This window comes from Falco biarmicus, chromosome 3 (assembly GCF_023638135.1).
Source record: "Falco biarmicus isolate bFalBia1 chromosome 3, bFalBia1.pri, whole genome shotgun sequence".
In the NCBI taxonomy this organism is placed as follows: domain Eukaryota; kingdom Metazoa; phylum Chordata; class Aves; order Falconiformes; family Falconidae; genus Falco; species Falco biarmicus.
In genome coordinates, this window is record NC_079290.1 from 61,191,372 (window position 1) to 61,213,170 (window position 21,799).

The 21,799-nt window shown below is 41.4% G+C and overlaps 1 protein-coding gene across 9 annotated transcripts in view; it reads right to left on the reverse strand.

The window, feature by feature from the left end:
- The window catches only part of PPP4R1 (protein phosphatase 4 regulatory subunit 1), a 66,346-nt gene extending 48,131 nt beyond the window's left edge, over positions 1–18,215 (reverse strand). The window contains exons 1-3 of one of the 9 annotated variants that reach the window (XM_056333603.1): positions 18,036–18,215; positions 17,702–17,746; positions 2,410–2,494 (exon numbers count right to left, since the gene is read on the reverse strand). In XM_056333603.1, the coding sequence (XP_056189578.1) occupies positions 2,410–2,494; positions 17,702–17,746; positions 18,036–18,042 (137 nt within the window). In that variant the 5' untranslated portion in view covers positions 18,043–18,215. Of the gene's footprint in view, positions 1–2,409; positions 2,547–17,295; positions 17,375–17,481; positions 17,606–17,701; positions 17,751–18,035 lie in introns of those variants that run through there. The other 8 variants (XM_056333601.1, XM_056333606.1, XM_056333598.1 and 5 more) reach the window with 8 other exon arrangements.
- Between the last annotated feature and the right edge of the window lie 3,584 nt (positions 18,216–21,799).

Sequence of the window (21,799 nt, forward strand, 5' to 3'; positions counted from 1 at the left end):
TTGTTTATTCTTATCTTTTCCCTATGAAATGCCCCAGTTCATTTGTTTAGCAAAAATCTCAACAATTATCCCTGAGACTGGCTAATGCTGAATCATCATAAACTGCCTGCAATAGTTACTCACTATCACTTACAGTGTTATCACTGCTATTCACAGTTACATCACTAATGGCTATCATATGCTATTTCCTTTATTTTCTTATGCTACATAACTCAGTAGGCCTACAAAGAGAACTAGGATTAAACAGCATGTTTATACCAGCAAAAATAACACAAACAAGCAAACACAAAAAAAAAAACCCAGAGAAAACTTGTTGTTACTCCACCCATCCTCCCCTGCAGAAAAGCAGAGGATGCATAAAGCTGGACAGCATCATCAAAAAGATTTCAAGCTAATGCATGCCCCACACCCCACACAAACCATACAGAGAGACTCAGACAGTCAGTTTTTTCTTAAATGAGCAAGTAAAATATGAGGACTACTATTCTTGTTTAAAATTCAAGCCACACAACTGGAGTTTCTGAGTTTGTTCTCCTCCCTCCTATCTTTCATTACATAGTTGTCACCTATAGCCCTAAAGGTTCCTCTTCCCTCCCTCCCCATGAAAAGTCACACACAAAAACTTCCTCCTGGTTGGCAACTGCTCATTTCATCTCAAATTGTAAAATACAACCAAGTCCGGATTTCAGGAAAACAGAAAACTTTAAAATCAGGCATTTCAGAACTAATTTATGCATACAGATTTATGTAAGTTATAAGAAAAGAAAACATTCTGTAATTGTTAGGTTCGTTTCAATCAGAATGAAACCTTCCAAACACGGGTATGTTCATATACATAGTATAGAATTTTAAGTATACTTCTCATGACTAAAGTTAAGCAAAAGACTAAATCCTTACAGAATTCTGGCCATGAACAACAAAATAGAGGCTAGTCTACAGGGTGGTTGATCACAGGCTTATCTTCTGCATACTACTAAAACAAGAACTCAACATAAAAGCAAACATACTTTATTAAAGATTTATTTGGAGCCCAAACTAAACTATATTAAAACACCAGAAAACCTCAACCTTAACATATTTCATACATTTCTGTGATCTTGTAACTGTTTACAGATACAATTAAAGCTGGTTTTGAATTGCTCCATTCCAATGCAGAGTCTCTGTGCAGGGGATGGGGCAGGGAGTGAGGGATGTGGCTGAAGTATGCTACGGTACCTGCGCTTTTAAATGGAGCAACTAGTTCAGTGGCATTAAATACAAAGAGGAAAATGCAGACCACAGTATTACCTGGACAAGTCCATTTTCAATAACCAGAAACAGAAATGCCTAACCTGTAAACTATGGATGAGGATGATCCTGAAAAACTTACTGGGTTCCCCTGGCAACCTACAATACTGTTCATTATCCTCTCCTGACCTTTCATGAAGTATTTTCTTGAAGACAATTTCCACAGAGCTATGGATACAGTTGACTATTATCTTCTAGTCCTGTGTCAACAGGAATGTTAGCACCCACAAAAAAACCTAAAAGGATGTGGTCCAATGTCCTGGTTTCAGCTGGGATAGAGTCAATCTTCTTTCCAGTAGCTGGTACAATGCTGTGGTTTTGGATTTAGTATGAGAATAATGTTGCTAACACAACTGTCAATATAAACATTACTTAGCAACAACTAAAAATAAGTCAGGGACTCTTCAGTTTCTTAGGTCCTGCCAGCAAAAAGGCTGGAGAAGCAGAAAAAAATTGGGGGCAGGGGGGACACTGCCAGGACAGCTGCCCCAAACTAGCCAACAGGATATTCTATACCATAGAACATTAGGCTCAGTATATAAACTGGGGGAAGTTGACCATGGCCTGCACACCGCTGCTCAGGGACTGGCTGGGTATTGTATTGGTCAATGAGTGGCGAGCAACTATACTGTGCATCGCTCGCTTGGTTGGCTTTTTTTTTCCTTTTAGATTTTATTCCTCTCTTCCCTTTTCATTGTATTATTATTAAATTTCATTTTATTTCAATTATTAAATTGTTCTGAACTCCACCCATGAGTTTTACCTTTTTCCCAATTCTTCTCCCCATCCCACCACAGAAAGAGGGAAGTGAGCAAGCGGCTGTGTGGTTCTTAGTTGCCAGCTGGAGCTAAACCACAACATTCAATTAATGAAAAAGTTCCAGAAGTCCTGAACTACAGTTGCTTCAAAGGTAAGCAAATGTTTTTCTGTTATCGTTAATAATTCGCCCTCAGTAAGAAGGAGGAGCATCAGCAAACACAAGGAGGAACAGAAACAGAAGAATTTTGTAAAGTTGTTGGGTTTTTTAAATTATTTGTATTTCATGCAAATTAACTTCAGTAGATTTGAATCAGATAAATAGCTTGCACACCATTAGCCAGACAGGACATTCAAAAAGCATACCTGTTAAATATGTTCTCACTTGCAGCGTACTTGTCCAGTCTTCCCAAAGGCGTCAACATTTCATCTTGTGAGACAAAGTCCAGGGCTGAAGGTATAATAATCACATCAGACTCTGAGCTGTAGTCATCCACACCAACTATCAGAGACATCAGAAATATTCCTTATAATCACAGTAGTTTAACACTAAAATGATGTCTGTTGTTGGGTTTGAAATACAGAAGTCTAGGCAAGGTCTCATTGACAACGTATTTACTAACTGTGCTACATCACTCCCCCAGCTTTCTTCAACCCCAGAAAGCCTTTTCTACACAAGAGTGATTGATGACATACCAATTGGACTAAATGGATTTTGAGTAAATTTCTCTAGATTCCCAAATACAATGTTTCACTAAACATACCAGGTTCATGATATTTTTAGCTGACAAACAGTATTTTTATACCTTGTATCTTTATATAAGGAAATTACTTCTAGCTAATTCCAAAGTCAGCTTTTTGAAGACACAAAAGACTAAAATCATAGCTGCAATTAGCCCAACAGTAAAGAGTTAATACATCATCTAACAGACCAACAAACCTTTTCAAAAAAAGAAAAATCTAAATTAAGCATGTTAACATGTTCAGATGTGTGTTGCTATATCCGACTACCAAATAAAACAGGCACAATTCACCTACTGCATTATTATTAACCAGGGCATCAACAGGGAACTTCATATGAACAGACACCTTTATCAACATGGAACCACAATAGTGTGGAAAAGGGGTCCATCCCTGCTCTGCAGAACTGCTTGAAGAATTCAGATTTGAACTACCACCTTTTTTAGCTTCCATATGCCCCCTAAACTGCTCAAAAACTCAGACCCATAACACACACACCTTAGCCTGCAAATGCAATTACTTATCTGCAAGAACTATCCCAGACCACCTGCTTTACTCCTGAAAATATAACACTACAGCTATGCTTGTCTAGCCAAGTTTATCTGAAAAGCCTTTTGAAAACTAGCAGAGATGAAGAGAAATACAGATAGATCTAGAAGTCTAACAATGATTTTTTTAAAAAAAAGTGAAAGCTATAGAGCAAAGAAAAAATATTCTCTTACTTTCCGTACAATTATGCTATGTTACATAAATTGGTTATCAAACGTTGTACCATCTTCAACATTCAGAATACACAAGTAGCTACCATTTTCTGAAGTCTTCCTTAATGTATTTCAAATGTCAAAAGGTTTAACACCAAATTTCTCTAGAAGAGTAATATTTTTAGACCTAAACTGAGTCAAACAGCATCCCTTTACCAATAAACTAATTCTCCCATTTTCTAGGTAGAGAATCAATGGACATTGTTTAATTGGTCATAAATAAATCCTACGCCTGGAAGAGAGCCCAAATTCTGCAGTTGCTGATAGGACATGAAACCCTTGCCAGAAATAAAATGAAGAAGTGATGGGAGAAGAGCAAATGTGTAAGAAGAATCTGGGAGACAGGGGCAAGGAAGAAAGTGTGCTAGGAGCTGTGAGACAAAGTAGATGAAAGAGCAATCTGGGGAGAGGAACTAGTGCTCTTGGATACACCTAAGGCAGAGGATAAACTGCAGGGGGAGGAAGGGAAGACTCAAAAGAAAGGTCAGATGCAGAAAGCTACTGCAGCACAAAGGGAAAGAAAGCACTTAGCAACCCCAGGTTTACACAACTTTGAACCTGTTTTTAGTTTGGGTTTGTGGTTTGGTTGTGGTTTTTTTGCAAGAAGCAATTTTATTTTCACAGGAAAGGTGGAGGGAAGGTAAAAATATACTCATAATGCAAGTTAGGGTTTTATGGCAGGTCAAGTTAACAAGGACCAGGCTACATCCTTTCACAGGTTCATAGGCCTTTAATTCAACCCATCAATCCAACTGAAACCACAGGTTTTCATGGGTTTATAGTTATGCCATGATCCTCTCACACAAACTAGTCTTTTTAGAATAGAATATTTCAGTTGGAAAGGGTCTACAACGATCATCTACTCTGACCACCTGACCACTTCAGGGCTGACCACAAGTTAAAGCACGCTGTTAAGGGCACTGTCCAGATGCCTCTTAAACACCGACAGGCTTGGGGCATCGACCGCTTCTACAGGAAGCCCATTCCAGTGTTTCATCACCCTCTGGGTGAATAAATGCTTCCTAATGTCCAGTCTAAACCTCCCCTGACAGACACAGCTTTGAATCATTCCCGTGCAACCTGTCACCAGATCCCAAGGAGAAGACATCAGCACCTCCTTCTCCACGTGCCCTCCTCAGGAAGCTGTAGAGAGCCGTGAGGTCACCCCACAACCTCCTTTTCTCCAAACTAGACAAGGCCAAAGTCCTTCACCATTCCTCATAGGAACATTTTGTTGTTTACAAGCTCCTACTGTTGGAGTGCTGACTCAAGACATACTTTGAAGCAACAAACACATTCTGCAGCATCCACATATTAATTAAGTTACACAGGTACTCCTCATTCCAGGAAATTAATTGCATTAAAACTCATTACAATTGAGTCCTTCACTAGGGAACTAAAGCACTGCACTCAGATCAATTTCTAAACTATAGAACTTAAATTAATACAGTTAAGTTATGACATAACCAACTGGGGAGAAAAAACCCATCACTAATATTCAGTGAAATTAATTCCACGGCAGGGTCCTATTTTCCTATTTTGAAGTCTGTTGATCATACTACAAATTTAAAAGCATAACTTGAAGAAACATGTCAAAATATCAACATAATTATTGTCACCAATATGATTATTTTTATTTAGCTATCAAATGCAGGAATAATAAAAAAAGCTGACATTATATCAACCAGCACTAGTTTTACTCCCTCCATTTCTCTCCTCTCAACCTCAACTTCATATTCCATGCTCCTCTCTCTTCCCTCTACATTTACTCTCCCCTAACACTCCTACAGTGAGTGGTTCAATGTAGATGCCACCTCAGATGGTGTAAAACATGGCAACTGCTCACTTTGTATGTCTCGATGCATAAACATGAACCGAAGGTGACTATATTTCTGATGCCTTTGATTTAGCAAACTGAATGTTCTGATAATTTTTGCCTTGTGAAACCAGTTAAGTCAAACAAACTCTAAATCCACTCTATATCACATCTAAATATCAATGATAAAAATACGAGCAGCTGCTTACAATTTATCTGATTGATGTCTCCTACTAGTTCAAACAGAAAGTGAGGTGTGTAGATTTGTGCTGCATTTGTGCTTTGTAAAATTAAGTTTACCACTACACTGGGCTTGATGTGCCTCTGCTATTGATGCCGAGCAACATTTATTATCTAAATAAATTCCAGCATCTCAGCTTATAGTCACAAAAGAGATCATTCAAACAGCAACATCTGGATAATCGTAGCATTAATACCAACATGGAAGAGGGGTGATAAAAATAAATGAACATGTACATGAATAAACAAACTGTACATGAACGGTTTAAAGTTCTATTCAAGTACTGTTACTGTTATCTTACATATTCATTTTCACCTTCAACAGTAAGACACCAATCCAAGTGAAAAGAGCCATCAGCCCAGTACACTTCCCATTCTAACAAAGCCCCTCAAGTGGATGTTTGTCTTTAACTTGCCCCAAATATGACTGACCAACAATCTAACCACTCCTCATCTAAAATGCATATAGAATATATTTTGCATTATTCAATTAACAAAGTCACTTTGATATTCCCTACACTTGGAAGATTGTTCCAAAAAAGCTATCAAAAAGGCTGTTAACTGAGCTTTGCCTCTTGCCCTCCTCTGCTTTCCACCCAGCTTTGAGCACTTGCCCAAGTACCACAACAGGACCTTTTTGTAAATTCTACAAATGCAGAAGACAACCTTGAACACAAGTGTACTGCTTCTGGCTGGCGCAGAGTTCACAGCAGCTTACGGGGTTGTTTCAACCTACTTGCTGGTAGGTTAGTGTGAGGAGCAGAAAAGGGCTTGACACTGTGTAAACACACTGATGTTTTAGTAACTGCTGAACAGTGCTATCAACACTAGTTTCAGCACAAATCCAAAACATAGCACAATACAAGCTAATATGAAGAAATTTAATTCTATCCTAGCCAAAACCAGTACAAGTCTTGGCTAGTTCAAATGCGGAACATCCCAATTCATTCCCACTTAAGAATATAGAACAGGCAACAGAGCCACATGTTACTTCCCTCTCCTGCTGCAGAAAAACTACAGGTCACTTTTCTTAGTTTTTCAAACCAGTACCAAAAAGTCCAGACCAAATGCTCAAAAGGCATCTAAACTATAACACACCACTGAAAACTAATGCAAGTGCAGAGCCTAAGTACCTTTTAATCTGGTCTTACATGTTCACACCAACATGCAAAAGAAGTACAGCTAAGACAAATTAGGAGTTTCTATAAAAACCCAGCAGTTTCAAGTTTTCTATAAGAACTATCCCAGCAGTTTCAAGTCACCAGTGCTGATGGGGGAGGAACAGTAATTGGACAACAGTGCAAAAAGCAATCAAATGCCCCTATTTTCTGTCCACATAAGCACCAAAGCAGAGCAAATTGAATAAATTGATTTATCTACAGTAAGTAGTTTGCAAACTTCTCTTCAAAACTCTATACAACTACCACCAAATATAAGGCAGCACTGCATAACAAAATAAGCACTGGATTTTGTTTCAGTATCTGACTACCACTGACCCGTTGTATGACACAAGCCAAGTAACTTCTCTCTGTACCTTCATTTTCCTGTCCAAATACTTAACTGTTTTTTGTAGAAGTTGTTCAGGCTTGTCTATCTATCTTACATCCAGTCCATACCATACCAGCAATACATTAACAGCCTCCCACTTTAAGTTCTCCTGTTTCCCTTAAACTTTCCTCTGTTTTATGCAAGGATACAACAACTACTTACCATGATTATTAACTAACATAAACCATATAGCAATCATGATGAGACAGACTATGTTTAGAGGTGCTTTGTCAACCACTGACAAGCTTGGTTGAGCTTACAACAACAAAAGTCCATTTAAAACTCAGTCCCCTATAAAAGTGTAGTCTATAGGACAATTTTCAAGAGAGCAAATTTTTCTACTACATATCTTCATGGTACGCTTCACAAAGATCTTGATCATGTTGTCTCTTTTAGAGACAAGTGCACAAGATCATGTTTCTAAAAGTATTCTTCTTTTATTTGACAATGCATGAGTAACTCTTTGCCATAGACTTTTCGGTAGCAAGGTCTCCATGTATTCTTGTTTACTATGGGCTCCATGGCAGAAACATATCCTCCCTCATTTTGGCATGGAAACTTGGTAAGACAACAGGTATTCTAAAAATGAGCAATTTTCATTTCTGAAAGCTGAGCAACAAACAATTTTAAAGCTTTGAGATTTCCAACTAATATTAGAGCTCTCTCATTTTATCTTCTGCGTTTCCCAAGCATTCTCAAGATCCTAAGTCTCTACTGCAGTTGCTACAGATATATCTAGTAAAAGGGACTATTTTTTATTCAGCTATAGTTCCGGTAACTACTATGCTCTACATCGAATATTACCATAAGGATGTCCAGGTTAATACAGCAAATATGCAGAAAGGACTTAGTTCTGTTCTACTATTCAAGTAATTCTTCTGTTTAATTGCAAAGCAAAAAGAGTAGTTCTGTGAGCCCAAACATTTGATAGCATAATCACAAAATAACAGCAAGTTTTGTTCTAAGTTATCATCCTCTATGCTATCAAGGAATAAATTCACCTTACATTCAGATTCTTGCAGAACACAATATTCTCAGTCCTTCAATATTGTGAATAGATTCATTTCCATCTAATTTTCTATACAAAATATCATTTTACATCTTGACGTTCTGCAAAAAGAAATGCACTTCAGCATAAGCCTGGAAGCTAAACATCTACGTTTGTCCACAGTTATGAATTCATTACTCTTACCCTTTCACACTGCACTATATTCCAGCTCTGATTCTGCAGCGACAGCACAGACCAAAGTGTTAGTCACACTATTTCAGCTTCATTTGCTACCACAAATTTACTGTGCTGCTTCAGTAATATTAACCAAGAGCTACTGTGATGACAGTTGCACATGTATTACAGAATGCACGTCATGCTAAATTCCACCACTTTGCCTGCCCAATCCAGGTATCACTCACTGGTGACCACAGATCCCACTGTCAGAAAGGGGGAGCTGATTTTTCTAAGAGACACTTGAAATCTGCTATCTCTGTTTTCCTGCTGTAGTCTGAGACTAAACACGCAAATAAGATGCCACAAGTTTACCCTGATATTGCAAATGTTTTTGGAGAAAAATGCTAGTGTGAACAGTGTGTGATTAAAATCAGCAAAAATTACGAAGCAGGTGAACAGAAGTATAAAAGGGATCTGCAAGTAACAATCTTATATTCCAGTCCACCCACCATATTAGGATAAATAAGAACCACAATTCCCTTTCTCTGCCTCTCCCCTAAATTTCCCCTTCAAACACAGAGTGCTGTCCACCTTGAGCCTTTTATGAATGTGAAGTTACCACACCTATATGCACAGATTCTGTCTACACTCTGAGTTTGGGGATGGGGGAGAAGGAGGAGAGAGGCAAGAGCAAGGAAGAAGTTAAGAAGGGGGAAATGCAAAGCAGCTCTGATGCAAAGCTGTGGTGTTAACAGCAAAGCTTACCACATTAGCCCCTATGTAGCACTTACACAGAAGAGCTTGCTAACAGCTTGAAGCCCAGAGCAAACCCATTAAAATAAAGCCTTGGTACAGGCTTGGTGAGGGGAGCATTTAGCAGATGAAAGACAGGCACAGGAATCAAAATCAGCAGCTGTTTACACACCGAACTCATGCAAGTATGGCACAGCAAATTTAAAAACCCGCTAGACTAAACATAACAGACTAAAATAGTATTTTCATTTAGCAAAGGCCTTAAAAAAATATAGTTAGTTATCAAGCATGCCAAAGGAGTTGCATTTCTCATCAAGCATCAAAGGAAACAAGGAGCGATACAAAATTCTCTAAGCAGCAAGGACTGGTACAGCTACAGACAAGTTTGTCTTTTCCAGACATACACAGGCAGCACTGAAAATCCTGATCTGCTGTGAAACAAAAGAAGAGTTCTACTTCATACTGCTCACTAGTCATTTATTTGCACAGCAACAGAATGTACCTTCTACCAGTTAATGGTTTGACCTGCAACAAAAGCTGGTCCAGAGGAAACTGAAACAAAGAGGACGACATCTAAGCTACCAGTTATAACAATCAACAGTTTATATTTTGTTTGCCAGTTTCCTGTTGGGAGCATGTCACACAGATCACCATGGTACTCAAGTTCCCTGCTATTTAGGTCCCTATCTTTTACTCCTTCCAAACAACTGCATGCAATTAAGAATTGTGGAATGAAGCAAAAGTCAGCTAGTGCGAGCAGGGAGCAGGAAGTTCCTCTAAAATACTTTCTCCTCTACAAGTTCCTTACAGTCAGGGAAAAGCATCCACTCTCTCTGCAGAGCACGGTCGCTTGTGGGAGTTTCGATTAACTCCATGACTGACAATTTTGTAGCAGTACAAAGAGAATTCCACTTCCATCCTCAGTCAAGATGTTTTCCCTGGTCCCACCGTGACAGGACACATGCATTCACTGTGCTTGGGGGCATGCTCAAATTCTGCCCCCTAACTGGGCATCTAGTACACACAAAAACATCAAGTTCAAACTACATATGCTTTAACCTTGGGCTAACTGGAAGAGAGAGCATTATGAAGCAAGCAGTTCAAATTCAGACACTGCAAAGGCTTGTGCTAGCTTTGCAACCCTGAGTGACCCCATGAGTTATGACACATCAGCTACTAAACCCAACTGTTTCACTTGATTGAAATGTTGCTCCGCTCTGCAGTTACTTTGACTGGTTCAATCACAGTAACTGAAATACACTTACTTGGGCTAAATGCTGCAGGGAAGGCAAGTTCTATCATTAGTGCATCCATAATCTATAAAACATGGCTTTGCAAAATAAATCACTTTGAACTTCCTAACTGTACTTCTCTCTCCACTTAAACCCCAGACAACACTCTTGAGACAGTCTTGACAGCATTCAAAACTCTTTGTGGGACAGCCTTTGTGTTTCCCAGACGTTCGAAGATGGAAATTCTTTCTGTAACTCTTCGCACTTTTCTTCCTTCTGCAACTCTCTACACCTTTCCTGCCCACGTTCAGCATGAAGTATAAAACTGATCTATGGGAGAAGACTGAGCAGTACAGAATGCAGTGGATTCACTCATGGATTCACTCTTAGAAAAAGTAAGAACAGTCATGGGTGTTAATTTCAGTGTTATTTAAAATACAGTTTTCTCTAACAAAACATATATACAAGCAAACTTGCACAAGCAAGTATCCCTACAGACTAATCAAGCTATTCCTCCTGAAGGCTAGAGAGGAAGGAAAAGGTAGTCTCTCTCCCATTAAAGTATTTGTGAACTGTTCAGGCACTATGGCAACGAGACAAAAAAAAACCCTAAGCAGACTTGTTTTATCAGAGGAAAACACTCCAACAGTCTGCATTTTCGCTCATACAGAATGCCACTTTTATACATTAATATATTTAGCTTTTATGAAAATTTTATCTCAGAATAATGCATATTTATTGTACTATTTGCCTTTCATTTTTCTTTACCTTAAAAATAGTTTAAAAAACCCCACCAAATCAGTACTCTCAACTCTCTCTCTGCTGTTGCAAATGAACACCCTTCACAAACATACCTTGACCTTTTGTTCAACCTATAATATTGGATAGGATTTTAACAGTCTATTGCCAGAAAGAACCGCAGCATCCCTCCCAAACCAAGAAAAATTCACATAAAGTTTTCTTATGCTGTACAGAGAAACCCTAATGTTTTGGGTTCCTTTAGGGGCAGCAGCCCCTGCCTTGCTCTTCCAAAGACAGAATTGTTACTCCAGCTCTCAAAGCAGAAGTTATCCTTTCATCCAGTTCTGCTAGTGTTACAAGTCATCTCTTGCAGCTACTGTTCTTACAATGAAAACTTCCTGCCCACACAGAGGGGAAGTCTTAGCAGCAAAAGACACACACAGGAAAGAAAGGCATTTTATCTTCAACAGCCTGCAGTCTGCCACCTCCACAATAGGTCAGCAGTCAGAAACAACTGCATGAACACACCAAGGCTTTACTCTATCTTAAGCTTAGGATTTTTTAAATTTCCAGCTCCTTCCTCCTTCTGGACTCATTCACTCCAACCTCATTTTGATTTTTTCCTCTGAGTTGGCGAGAAAGGGAAGAGAATACCTGAAGCCCTAGGAGATAAATAAGGAGACAAAGTAAAATTAAAATAATAAAAATAATAAAAAAAAGAGCTGGCAACGTTAATTGAGGATCCTTGTGAGAGACAGGAACATAAAAGTTGGCTGGCGAAAAGCACATTTTCACATCAGAAGTGATCCTACTGGTCTTGGGAAGCTGAAAGCCTAGAAAATTACCTCTTCTTCAATCTTCTGCTAGGTGTAAAGGAGAAAACATGTGCAGCTGCATGAGGAAGTTTCATCAGCCTATACCAAACCAAGCACAATCCTTTCCTCACATAATCTCCTTCTCTAGGATCCTAAAAGGTTGCTCGAGAAAGAGATTGACCATCACCCACCTGAGACCACTAAAATCAAAATTCTACAGGGACACAGCCATCCACCCGAGTCTCCCAGTTTCTATGAGGGTCAATCACCACAATAACAACAAAGAAATTAACTGAAGAGTCAGGAGAATTAAAACCTGATCTCCAGGGGAAACAACAGACTTAACAAGTATGATTCATTAGCACTAAAAAATGGTCATTAGAGTCCCAACAGAACAGAATCTCAAGTCACACCAGAGAACTGACTCTAAGCACTACAGAAAATCTGCCATTAATTTCTGTTATTTTTTGCAACACAGACATTAAAAAGTGCGGACTACTGAAATGCCAACCTGGTAACTCTAACTTGGCACTCTTCAACTAGAGCTAAGACTCTGATGGGACCAAAAGGTCAGTACTGCAGCATGGCATTTGAACATTATGTTGGAAATTTAGCTATACTCAAAGCTGGAATGCAGTCTAAGTGACCCGACTTGCAGTCTATACATAACAACTAAGAGCATAACAAAATTTACTAATTCTTGTTCTGTGGCAAAGAAACAAAGGAATCATAATGCAAAAGCTTCTGATATTACTATGTACAGCTGTGGGAAAGGGAAGGTGAGTTTTAACACACTGAATGAATGTTATGCCCGTATAATTCACTACAAGAAAGTAAGAACTACAACACAGCATCAAGCTGTGCTACCCAAAGTCGAAGAAAATAATTTAATTAAAAGCATTCAACCAACACAAGCTCACTGCTAATACCAGATGATTTGCTAATCACCTGGGAAAGGAATCTATCAACGATAAACCAGCTTTTGATATCTGCAGATGCACAAAGACTATTTTCTTCAGCTCAGCTAAATAACTGGCTCACTCACAGAGAAGCCAGCTGGGAGGAAAGCTTAGAAAGACCTGTCCTCCCTTTCCAATCAATGGAAAAGAACTTGATGCTAGACCAGAGGTATATTAGATCATGGCTACTGTATTTGGTTTTATTTTTAGAACTGTTTAATGCACTAGTGAAATCCAACCAGTAACACTAGATTTGCTAATTGTAAAAGCTATCTTGTTAAATTTTACATCTACCATTAAACTCTTATGCTAAAGAAAACAAGTTTACGCATAGGTGTGTATGTATATCTATAAAAACTCATTTAACAGTTCTAAACTAGAACTGTCAAAACTATGCTTAGATATTAAAATACCCTCTTCTGCATTTTTAGTTAAAACATCTGGACACTATGCATACAGAAGAGGGTAACTATCACTCAGCATTTTTCAACATGATTAAAGTCAAAGCTTCAGAATCTGGATCTTAAGCTACATAACCACCAAAGCATGCATATAGTAGCTGGAACTACCAAAAGTCGTATGTAAATGCAGCTGTCAGTTATCAATAATAAACTTTAAAAAAAAAATGCAAAACAGTATTATAACCAGGTATTAGATCAAAATTTCTTTTCTCTCCTGATTTAAATCACAATTAAAATCCTGGAGTTAAATAAAGCTATCCTTTTTCACAATCTAGATTCTGAAAAATAGAGCCATCTGTAATTAGAATACACATCCTGCACACATCAATGGACAGACTGAAAGAAGTTAGCATCATAGTACATTTGACTGCATCTATCTGTACTGATCAGTTCAATCTTCAGAAAAATCCGGGGCAGAGGGGCAGGACTGTCTAGGAAGAGTCAAAGAGTATTTTATTTATCATCAGCTATATGTAATTCTACAACCCCTCATTTGCTTTTCAACCAGTTTTGTTGCTTATTTTCTTTTCTGTTCTATACTTAGCTTACGCATTTACACTACTGTATTTTGATTTCGTATGCACAAAAAGATTTGAACAAAAGCCAGTTTTTCCCCAACTTCTTTTCATATCCTGTGCAAGATTTATGACAAAAGATCAAGGAAGCCAACAGTCCAAGCAGTGTTTATGGGTAACTGTCCAGCTGACTTTGAACCACTAACTTAATTTTGCCACCTTATAGGAACCAGATAGGATGGGGAGGCTTCTGCTTGCTTCCACTTCAAATTTCCACCCTATTACCGGGGTGGGGTTTTTAGGATGGCGTTGGTTGGGTTTTTTTGCTTTAATGAGTATCACACAAGGATTCTTACAAGGTTTACCTTAACCCAAACGAAATGCAATGATATGTTACTTATTTGAGGGGTTATAGTCAATAACAAAGTTGACTTTCACAATAAGAACTTGCATTTAGGAGTTAATATAAGGTTTATAACCTTCTGCATGTCCAGCAAGGATGCATTCACTGACACACACCCTTTTTTTTTTTTTTTTTAACTACTGAACAAGGAAAAGCCACTGGCTGAATATGGGAGAACCAGAATTTCTTTATCACAGCCTTTGGCACCAGAAGCTACCTCTACAGAAGCAAAATATTAGCTAAAATTAAAGCACTGAAACGCCACATGCCAAACTATGTAACTACTTAAAGCAATCATCTGTGTAATGCACCATCAGGTATAAAGTATGCATTCACCTGAAAAAGAAAAAAAAAAAAATAAATCTGAGCTTTCCAGTGGTAACCAAGCAACCAAGAGCAGAAAATGTGAAGCTTTCAAAATAGAAGTGCAAACCAAAGCTGAAATTAATTATTTAAAAGTCAATCCAGCTGGTTTATCAACCACTCTCTAAAAGCCTTTCTTATAAAAGCTCCTGTTTAATCTCTGACCTCTTAAGCAAATAAACAAAAGACAATTTTTAAAAAGATGCCTTCCACAGCATATATTCTATTGCTCCCCCAGCACTCCAAAAGCAAATTTACTACTCTGCTCAAATCTAGGAATTTTCATTTAACCTAAATATTTATCAAGCTCTCTTTATGAAAATGTAAACTTCCTTTTACAAGAAACTATCAAAACCATACTCCAAAGATACAATAATTTACTGGTTTATGTTTCGGGTTAATTAGCATCCAATGAGTTGGCACAATAAATGAGGGGAAGCACAAATTGTACATTTTTACAAGTCGTTGTTTAAACTCCAACTTCCCAGTAAAATACTTGATTCCAGAGACCTTAAAGACAAAGATCGTAAACCAGCCTGTTCTTAACTCTGCATATCCAAGAAGATACACAGATGCTTGCATCATTACTTTTAGCAGCAACTGTGCATTGTTTTCTGCTCAGCTCCAGGACCTTCTCCTAGTGCTTTAGATTAAGACTAATAAAAGGTATCTCTTAGTCACCTTAAAGATTCTTTAATTTTCTTTTATACTTTTATTGCGTTAAAAATCAGTGAATCACATTGTAGATTCTCATTATCAAAAAAAAACCCAATGTTGTGATTCAGAATCAAACCTAGACTCACTGAGGAGCTACAAAGGAATGCCTAATCTAGTAAAATGTCCTAAACCATATGCCTAATTAGAGACGCAGCTTCAGATGTCCAATCCAGATCTTTACACAGGTACCTAGTCTCAATCACTCCCTGTTTCTCCAGTGTACCTCACTGATGTTCTGCTATTGCTTGATACCAGCTCAATTAAAAGCCCAAAGATTTATTGAAAACTATATAGCTGTCTTTCAAAAATAGTCAATCCATTGACCCCATCTCAGTCTTTTCATATAATTAACAATATTTCACATTTACCTACGTGTCTGCTCCTAATTACACTAACCAGGACTACAAGTATGCCCGTATGTCTTTTTCCTTGTTTGTCTTTAACTATAGCTTAGCACATGTAATAGCAAGACCGCAGCTGGCAGAATCACACATGCATAAAAGCTGCCAGCGCTTCCAGTTTTCTCGCAATTGCGTTCTCCTACTTCAGGAATACACCTCTAAAACAGTGTCTAACTCCACTACTCGAAAGAACAGGAAATATTTCAGCTATTTACAACAGAGAGGTACTGTAGGGTGGGGTTCAGACAAAAATTGCAGCTTTGTGTCTGCCTTTTTTTTTTCATTGTCAGTTTCATATGTGCAACCATGAAATGTAATCCCCAATAACACATCAATTGGGAATGCTTTCATAAATTATATAAGACCTGTTTCATGGGTACAAAACATGGTTATTTCAAAGAAATACCACCGCACAATAAACAGTCTTTCTTTTGACTAGCATGTACAGCCTCCCTGGTCTGTATTATTTTTCTCTAGCTCACGGCCATCTCACAAGAAAATCATATACAATTTAGAACCATAAAAGACATCATGTGACTGAACTATGTCCAGACAGCACACATTCATTCAACAGCTTCCTGTTTTTTTCTCTTAACAGAATATGCATAAGTATTGAGCTATTCGCTTTCATCTGCTTCCATCAAAACCTCAGTAATTTTTAATGAGCTTTCAAATTTTTAGATTTCTATGGCTCCCACCTTCAGGATGCTCTCATCTGGACTGAGTCATACCTCCATGCATGTATTATTTTTTCATCTTTAAACACAAGACCATAACATTCAAACCACCACCAGGAGCCCACAGGTTCACAATCACCTCTCTAATGACTACACGCAATTTCTTACTTCAACGCCTCTCTTACAGTCAACGAAAATCATAATCTTAAGTGGAAATTTAAAGAACACACTTTTATTTTTCAGTGTGTCACTTCTGAAGTCCTCCTCCTGTAACCACACAAAGTTTCCAAGCGGCTATGCTATCGATGTGGATTTCAAGCCATCAGAATTAAAAAAAAGCAAGCCTTACAGCTTGCTCCCCCTTTGTGCAAGGCAACACGCAATAAGGGCCTTTTAAACGTCAGATGTCAAAACTGAAAAAGAAGATGCAGCAGTTCAATTCTGAAAAGTTAAACCAACCCTCCTCTAAAAACGTAAGCCATGCACGGGAAGGTTTCCCTCCCGCGACCCCCCCGCGGCGAGCGGGCGGCCGTGCAGCACGGCACACCTCCGGCACCGGCCGGGCTCCGCACCCCGCCGCACCGCCTGCCTCACCAGCTGCCTCCGCCTCCATTTTCACTTCCAGCCCCAAATTTATCCTCCTCTGCTTCCAAGAAGCTCCCTCGGTACCGACATCGCCAGCAGACACCTCCTCACCTGAGTAACATCTACCTGTCTGCCCAGCCGCGCTGCGTACCCCTGAGTTAGGCATTTTGTACCTGAACCACATTCTGTGATTTGCACCGCGACGTGAACTCTTTTCCACACATCTCTCCAGCGGGGTCAGGAAGCGGGGCCGGGGGGGGGGGGGGGGGGGGGAGGGGGAAGGATACCACACACACACACACACACAATATATATATATAAAACAACCACCGTAGATATAAAAGGAACGAACAACCCACACGCTGCAGCCTCCGGCGCGGCAGGATTCTCCTCCCCGGAGGCGTCCCCCCCTGCCCAGGCCATGCGGGGACGACGCCCCTCGGCGGCCCGCAGGCTGCCACACCTCCCGGCGGGGCTGCCTCCTTCCCGCCCGCCCTCGGTGGCCGTTAACGGAAGCCCCGCGCGCTGCCCGCCGGACAACGCACCCCGCTGCGCGCCGCCGCTGCCCCGCGGGAAAGCCCGGCGGGAACCGGCCTGCCCCACGCGCGTCCGCGACCGTGTCATGGGCACGGGGAAGCGCGGGGCACGGCCGCCTCCTCCCCCCACCGCGCCGCCGCCTCCCACAATGCACCGTGGGCGCTCCCCGCTGAAGCCACTTCCTCGCCCGACAGCCGCCCCGCGCCGCCGGCCCCCGGCCCCACTCACATGCGTCGATCTCCTCCTGCAGGTCCTCCTGGAGCAGCGACAGATCTGCGGGAGATACACCATGTGCCAAGGCGCCCGGCCCGCCGCGCCCCCGCCACGCGTGACCCGGCCCGCCCGCGGGGCCGCCCCCCGCCGCCGCTGACGGGCTCCGCAGGCTGCGCCCCGGCGCCCTCCCCGGCCTGACCCCACCCCGCGGCCCCCGCGCTCCGAGCCGGACAGCAGCGGGAAGCGCTTCCGAAGCCGGGGCGGGGGAGCCGGGGGGGGGGGGGGGGGAGGGCTGGCGCCTCACCGGGGAGGCGGCGTGTGCGGAAAGGGGGAGGGGGGCGCTACCTACCCGCCATCTTGCTGCAGCCCCCGCGGGGCGCCCGCCTACATTTACCCGGCGGCCGAGCGAGGCAGGGGGCGGCGGGAGCGGGCAGGCCCGGCGCGGTCCAGGCCCCGGGCCCGGCGGCGTCTCCCCGCGTCCCCGGGAGAGTCGCGCAGGGAGGGAGGAGGGAGCGGGCGGGCGGAGGAAGGCGGGAGGAGGGGTCTGGGCCGGACACGCTGCCCCCGCCTCCGCCCGGCGGAGCCGCGCTCGCTCGCACAGGCGGCCGCGCCTCCCCGCCCCTCGCTCTGACTCACGGCCGGAGCGGCGCGGCGCGGCACGGCACGGCCTGCGGGCGGCGAAGCCGGCGACCGGCGGGGCACGGCACAGCACGGCCCGCTCACCTGGGCTCGCCCCCAGCCCCAGCCGGCCTCCCGGGGCTCGGCTGGGTTCCTCCTGCCGCCCGCCGAGGGGCGGGCAGGGCGGCGGGCTGAGGCGTTGCCCCACGGCGCTCCCGGTGCGGCGGGGCCGGCCGGAGGGAAGGGCTCGCGCCGCGTGGCGCCGCTTCCAGGGGAGAGGGTCTGGGCGAGTCAGCGGGGCCGCAAAGTCCCTGCTTCGGGCCTTGCGGGGTCGCCCGAGGAGAAGGGACCCCTGCGAGGTGGGCCCTGCCACCGGCACCCTGCGACCTGCCGGCTTCCAGCGGCCGAGAAGCTCTGGCTGAAAAACACGGGCTGTGCTCGGCTCGGCCGCCTGCCTTCTGACTTCTAAAAATACACGATTTAGTTGAACGTATGTGCAAAAGCATCTATCGTTTTCTGCTTTTGTTGGCTTTACCTTATGGTCAGTGCTGATAGTTGTTGTCATCTTAAATAGGTTTTCCACTGTAAATTAGAAGATGAAGTGCTGGGTAAAAAGGATGCTCTAATTAGTTGATACCCAGAGCACTGGGTAAAGGAAAGGAACATTACTGGTACTGGTGCTACCTGGGAGTCTTATCCGAGCCTTCCACAGCCTTATTTTTATGTCAGTAATGAAGTTGTTAATACTCTGGAAAACAAAATAAGTTGGCTTTGTTCAGTTTTTCAGAAAAGGATGCAATTTCAGTAGTTCTGTTTTAACTGAATGTTTGACAGAATGTCTTGTAAGCTGCTCTTTAACATCTTAAAGGTTTTTTTTATTTTGTAAGTTGGACAAGGAGTAAATCTCTGTAGTCATTCTCTTTGCTATAGAGGCTGAAAACGTGTAATCTTTTAAAATGCATCTATCCTTTTCCTTACAATCCTATAGGACAAGCTGAGTCCTGTTTCATGCCCATTCAATCTTCAGACAAGTCACTAGGGCCAACTGGATACTGATTACCCAACACTTGCTTTTATTCAGATATATAACCTCAAAATTGGAGTAAATCAAGTAAATTCACCATGACTAAGTTATATGAACCATGCTGTTCTCTGCCAGTGTAATTTAAGAGGCGATTCAGGGGAAATACTTGACATCACAAATCACTGGCAATGCTGGATGTACTAGAACAGAAAAGTAAAGTGTACTTGAAGATCCCATTTTTATTATCTCTGTTGCTGCAAGTTATTTCCAGGAAGTTTTTTTCTCGTCTCCTCTCTGCATCCTTCACCACAATTGAGGCCCAGTTTTGCTTCCTCTGAATTCAGTAACAGCTTAAAATGTGGTGTGTTTTGTTCCACTGAAAGAATCGAGAGGTTTGGTTCCTTTTTCCAACTATACGAAGAGGCAGTAATGCACACTGACTATAGGTTACTGTGGTCTGAGACCATCAAAGCTACCTTGACCATTATTATTGTCATCAGAATGAGAAATGGAACTTAGTGAGATACATCTATGACAATTGGGTTTATAATTTGGAATGCACCAGAATTACTGCTCTTAAAAGTGTAATAATAGTGTTAATTATCATCAGTTAAGGATTGCCCCACATGTAATGGTCTCTGAAGTGTTTTGTTTTGTATTTCTATGTACATATTTGTTTAAAGAAAGGAAGTACAATTTATGCAATAAAGCAAGTTAAAATGATTGGATAAGATTATACTTAACATAATTATACATAAATGAATTTTGGATCTTCCTATGTGCATGTGCTCTTCTTAAGTGGTGGTTAGTTCTTTCTCTGTAGGCAGGACTGTGTTGTATTTAAATAGCACAGATAACAAGGATCAGTGTGATTTAGCCTTGCAAGACAAATTATAATTGTTCATGAACTGCAATTTTTTTTGCTATGTATTACCCATAGAACATCAGACTCTTCGTCAGGCGCAGCTGGTCCTAGCAATATTGCTAGCAGCCATCAGGAATGGTCTCTTCCTTTATGAGTAGAAACTCTGCGGCAAAACCTTTGGCTTATACAGTGATACACACATGGAGAGGGGAAAATAATTTTAAAAAAATGTGTAATTGTTTGGCTTCATGCTAACACACAACGCGAAATCCCACGTAATGTATAAGTAACCAGGTATTTCTACACTTCTAGGCTTCAGTGAATCCCCAGGTACTGATTAAGGGCCTGATTCAAAGTTGAAGTTGATGGTAAGATTCCCTGCCACTGGTCACATGCAAGGCAGACAGAGACCCTGTAAGTGTACAACAGACACTGACTCTTTCAGACAGCATGATAAACTGCCATTCTAAAATAACATACCTAATTATCCAACAAGACGTGTTAAGGAGCAAGTAATATAGCACCTGCTAAAAAATTCTAGCACATTTTGTACTGGAGTTCTCATTGTCAGTTTGAGTACCCTTACAGGTGCTGGAAAGTAAAAAAAGCTAAGAAATAAACTCAACGTTCGCACACGCTATCCCATGGAAAAACACGCTACAAAGGGTGGAAGCCAAGGCTATGGATGGAAGGATACAAATGGAAGGCTCTTTGGCAAGATCCTTTGCCTGTGATAGAAGACACGTGTATTGCTATCTATGTGATGTATCTCAAAAAAAGTCCACAGCAATCAGCAAGACATTACAGTATTTACATAAATTACTACATAAATCCTTTCAAACCTACACAAGTGACCAAGTTAGACACAAGATACACAACATCCATCTAGACATATCTGCAACATGTTATTCTGTAGTTGGATTAGTAACATTTCTTCAGTCAAAACTGCTGCAGGTGTAAAGGCCTCAGGCTCAAAACCCTGTAGCCCCAAGAATTCACGCTTATCACTATATTATTATCTAGCATATTATTATCTATTTTCTTTCATTTGCTGTGAAGAAGCAAGTCTGATCAGATAACAATGCTAGCTTTCAATGTCTGCATATTAACTAGCTTTGCATTTCTCACAGGCTACCCTTCGTGTGTGGAAGGAGCTTCCCGTAAGTACCTATGCAGCCATCTTGCTACCCTCCTTCAGATTCCTCTTCAAAACTCCCTTTTCCTGTAAAGCCTACCAAAAATGTGCTGGGGTTAGACTGCTGGTGCACCAAGGCAACTACTTATCCTCTTGAGTTATCCTGAGTCATAGTTTTCTTGTCCACCCCCAGGATTTTGTCTGCACGCATATGCTGTGCTTTATGGCTAAACTATACACTGTTTACTTCTTAGACCACCTTTTTGTTCTTTATAGAGTGCTTAACCAAAATTGGCCCATTACTAAACACACAGATTAAGATACATATACACACACATAAGCACAGGAGTACCTATAATACCTATGGATGCAGGTGAAAACCTGATGGCTGAAGCCTGGGGCACAGTCAATTTGCATCTGAAAATACAGTAAAGCCTTTCTGCTAAAAAAGAGGTGTTAGTCATAAAACTT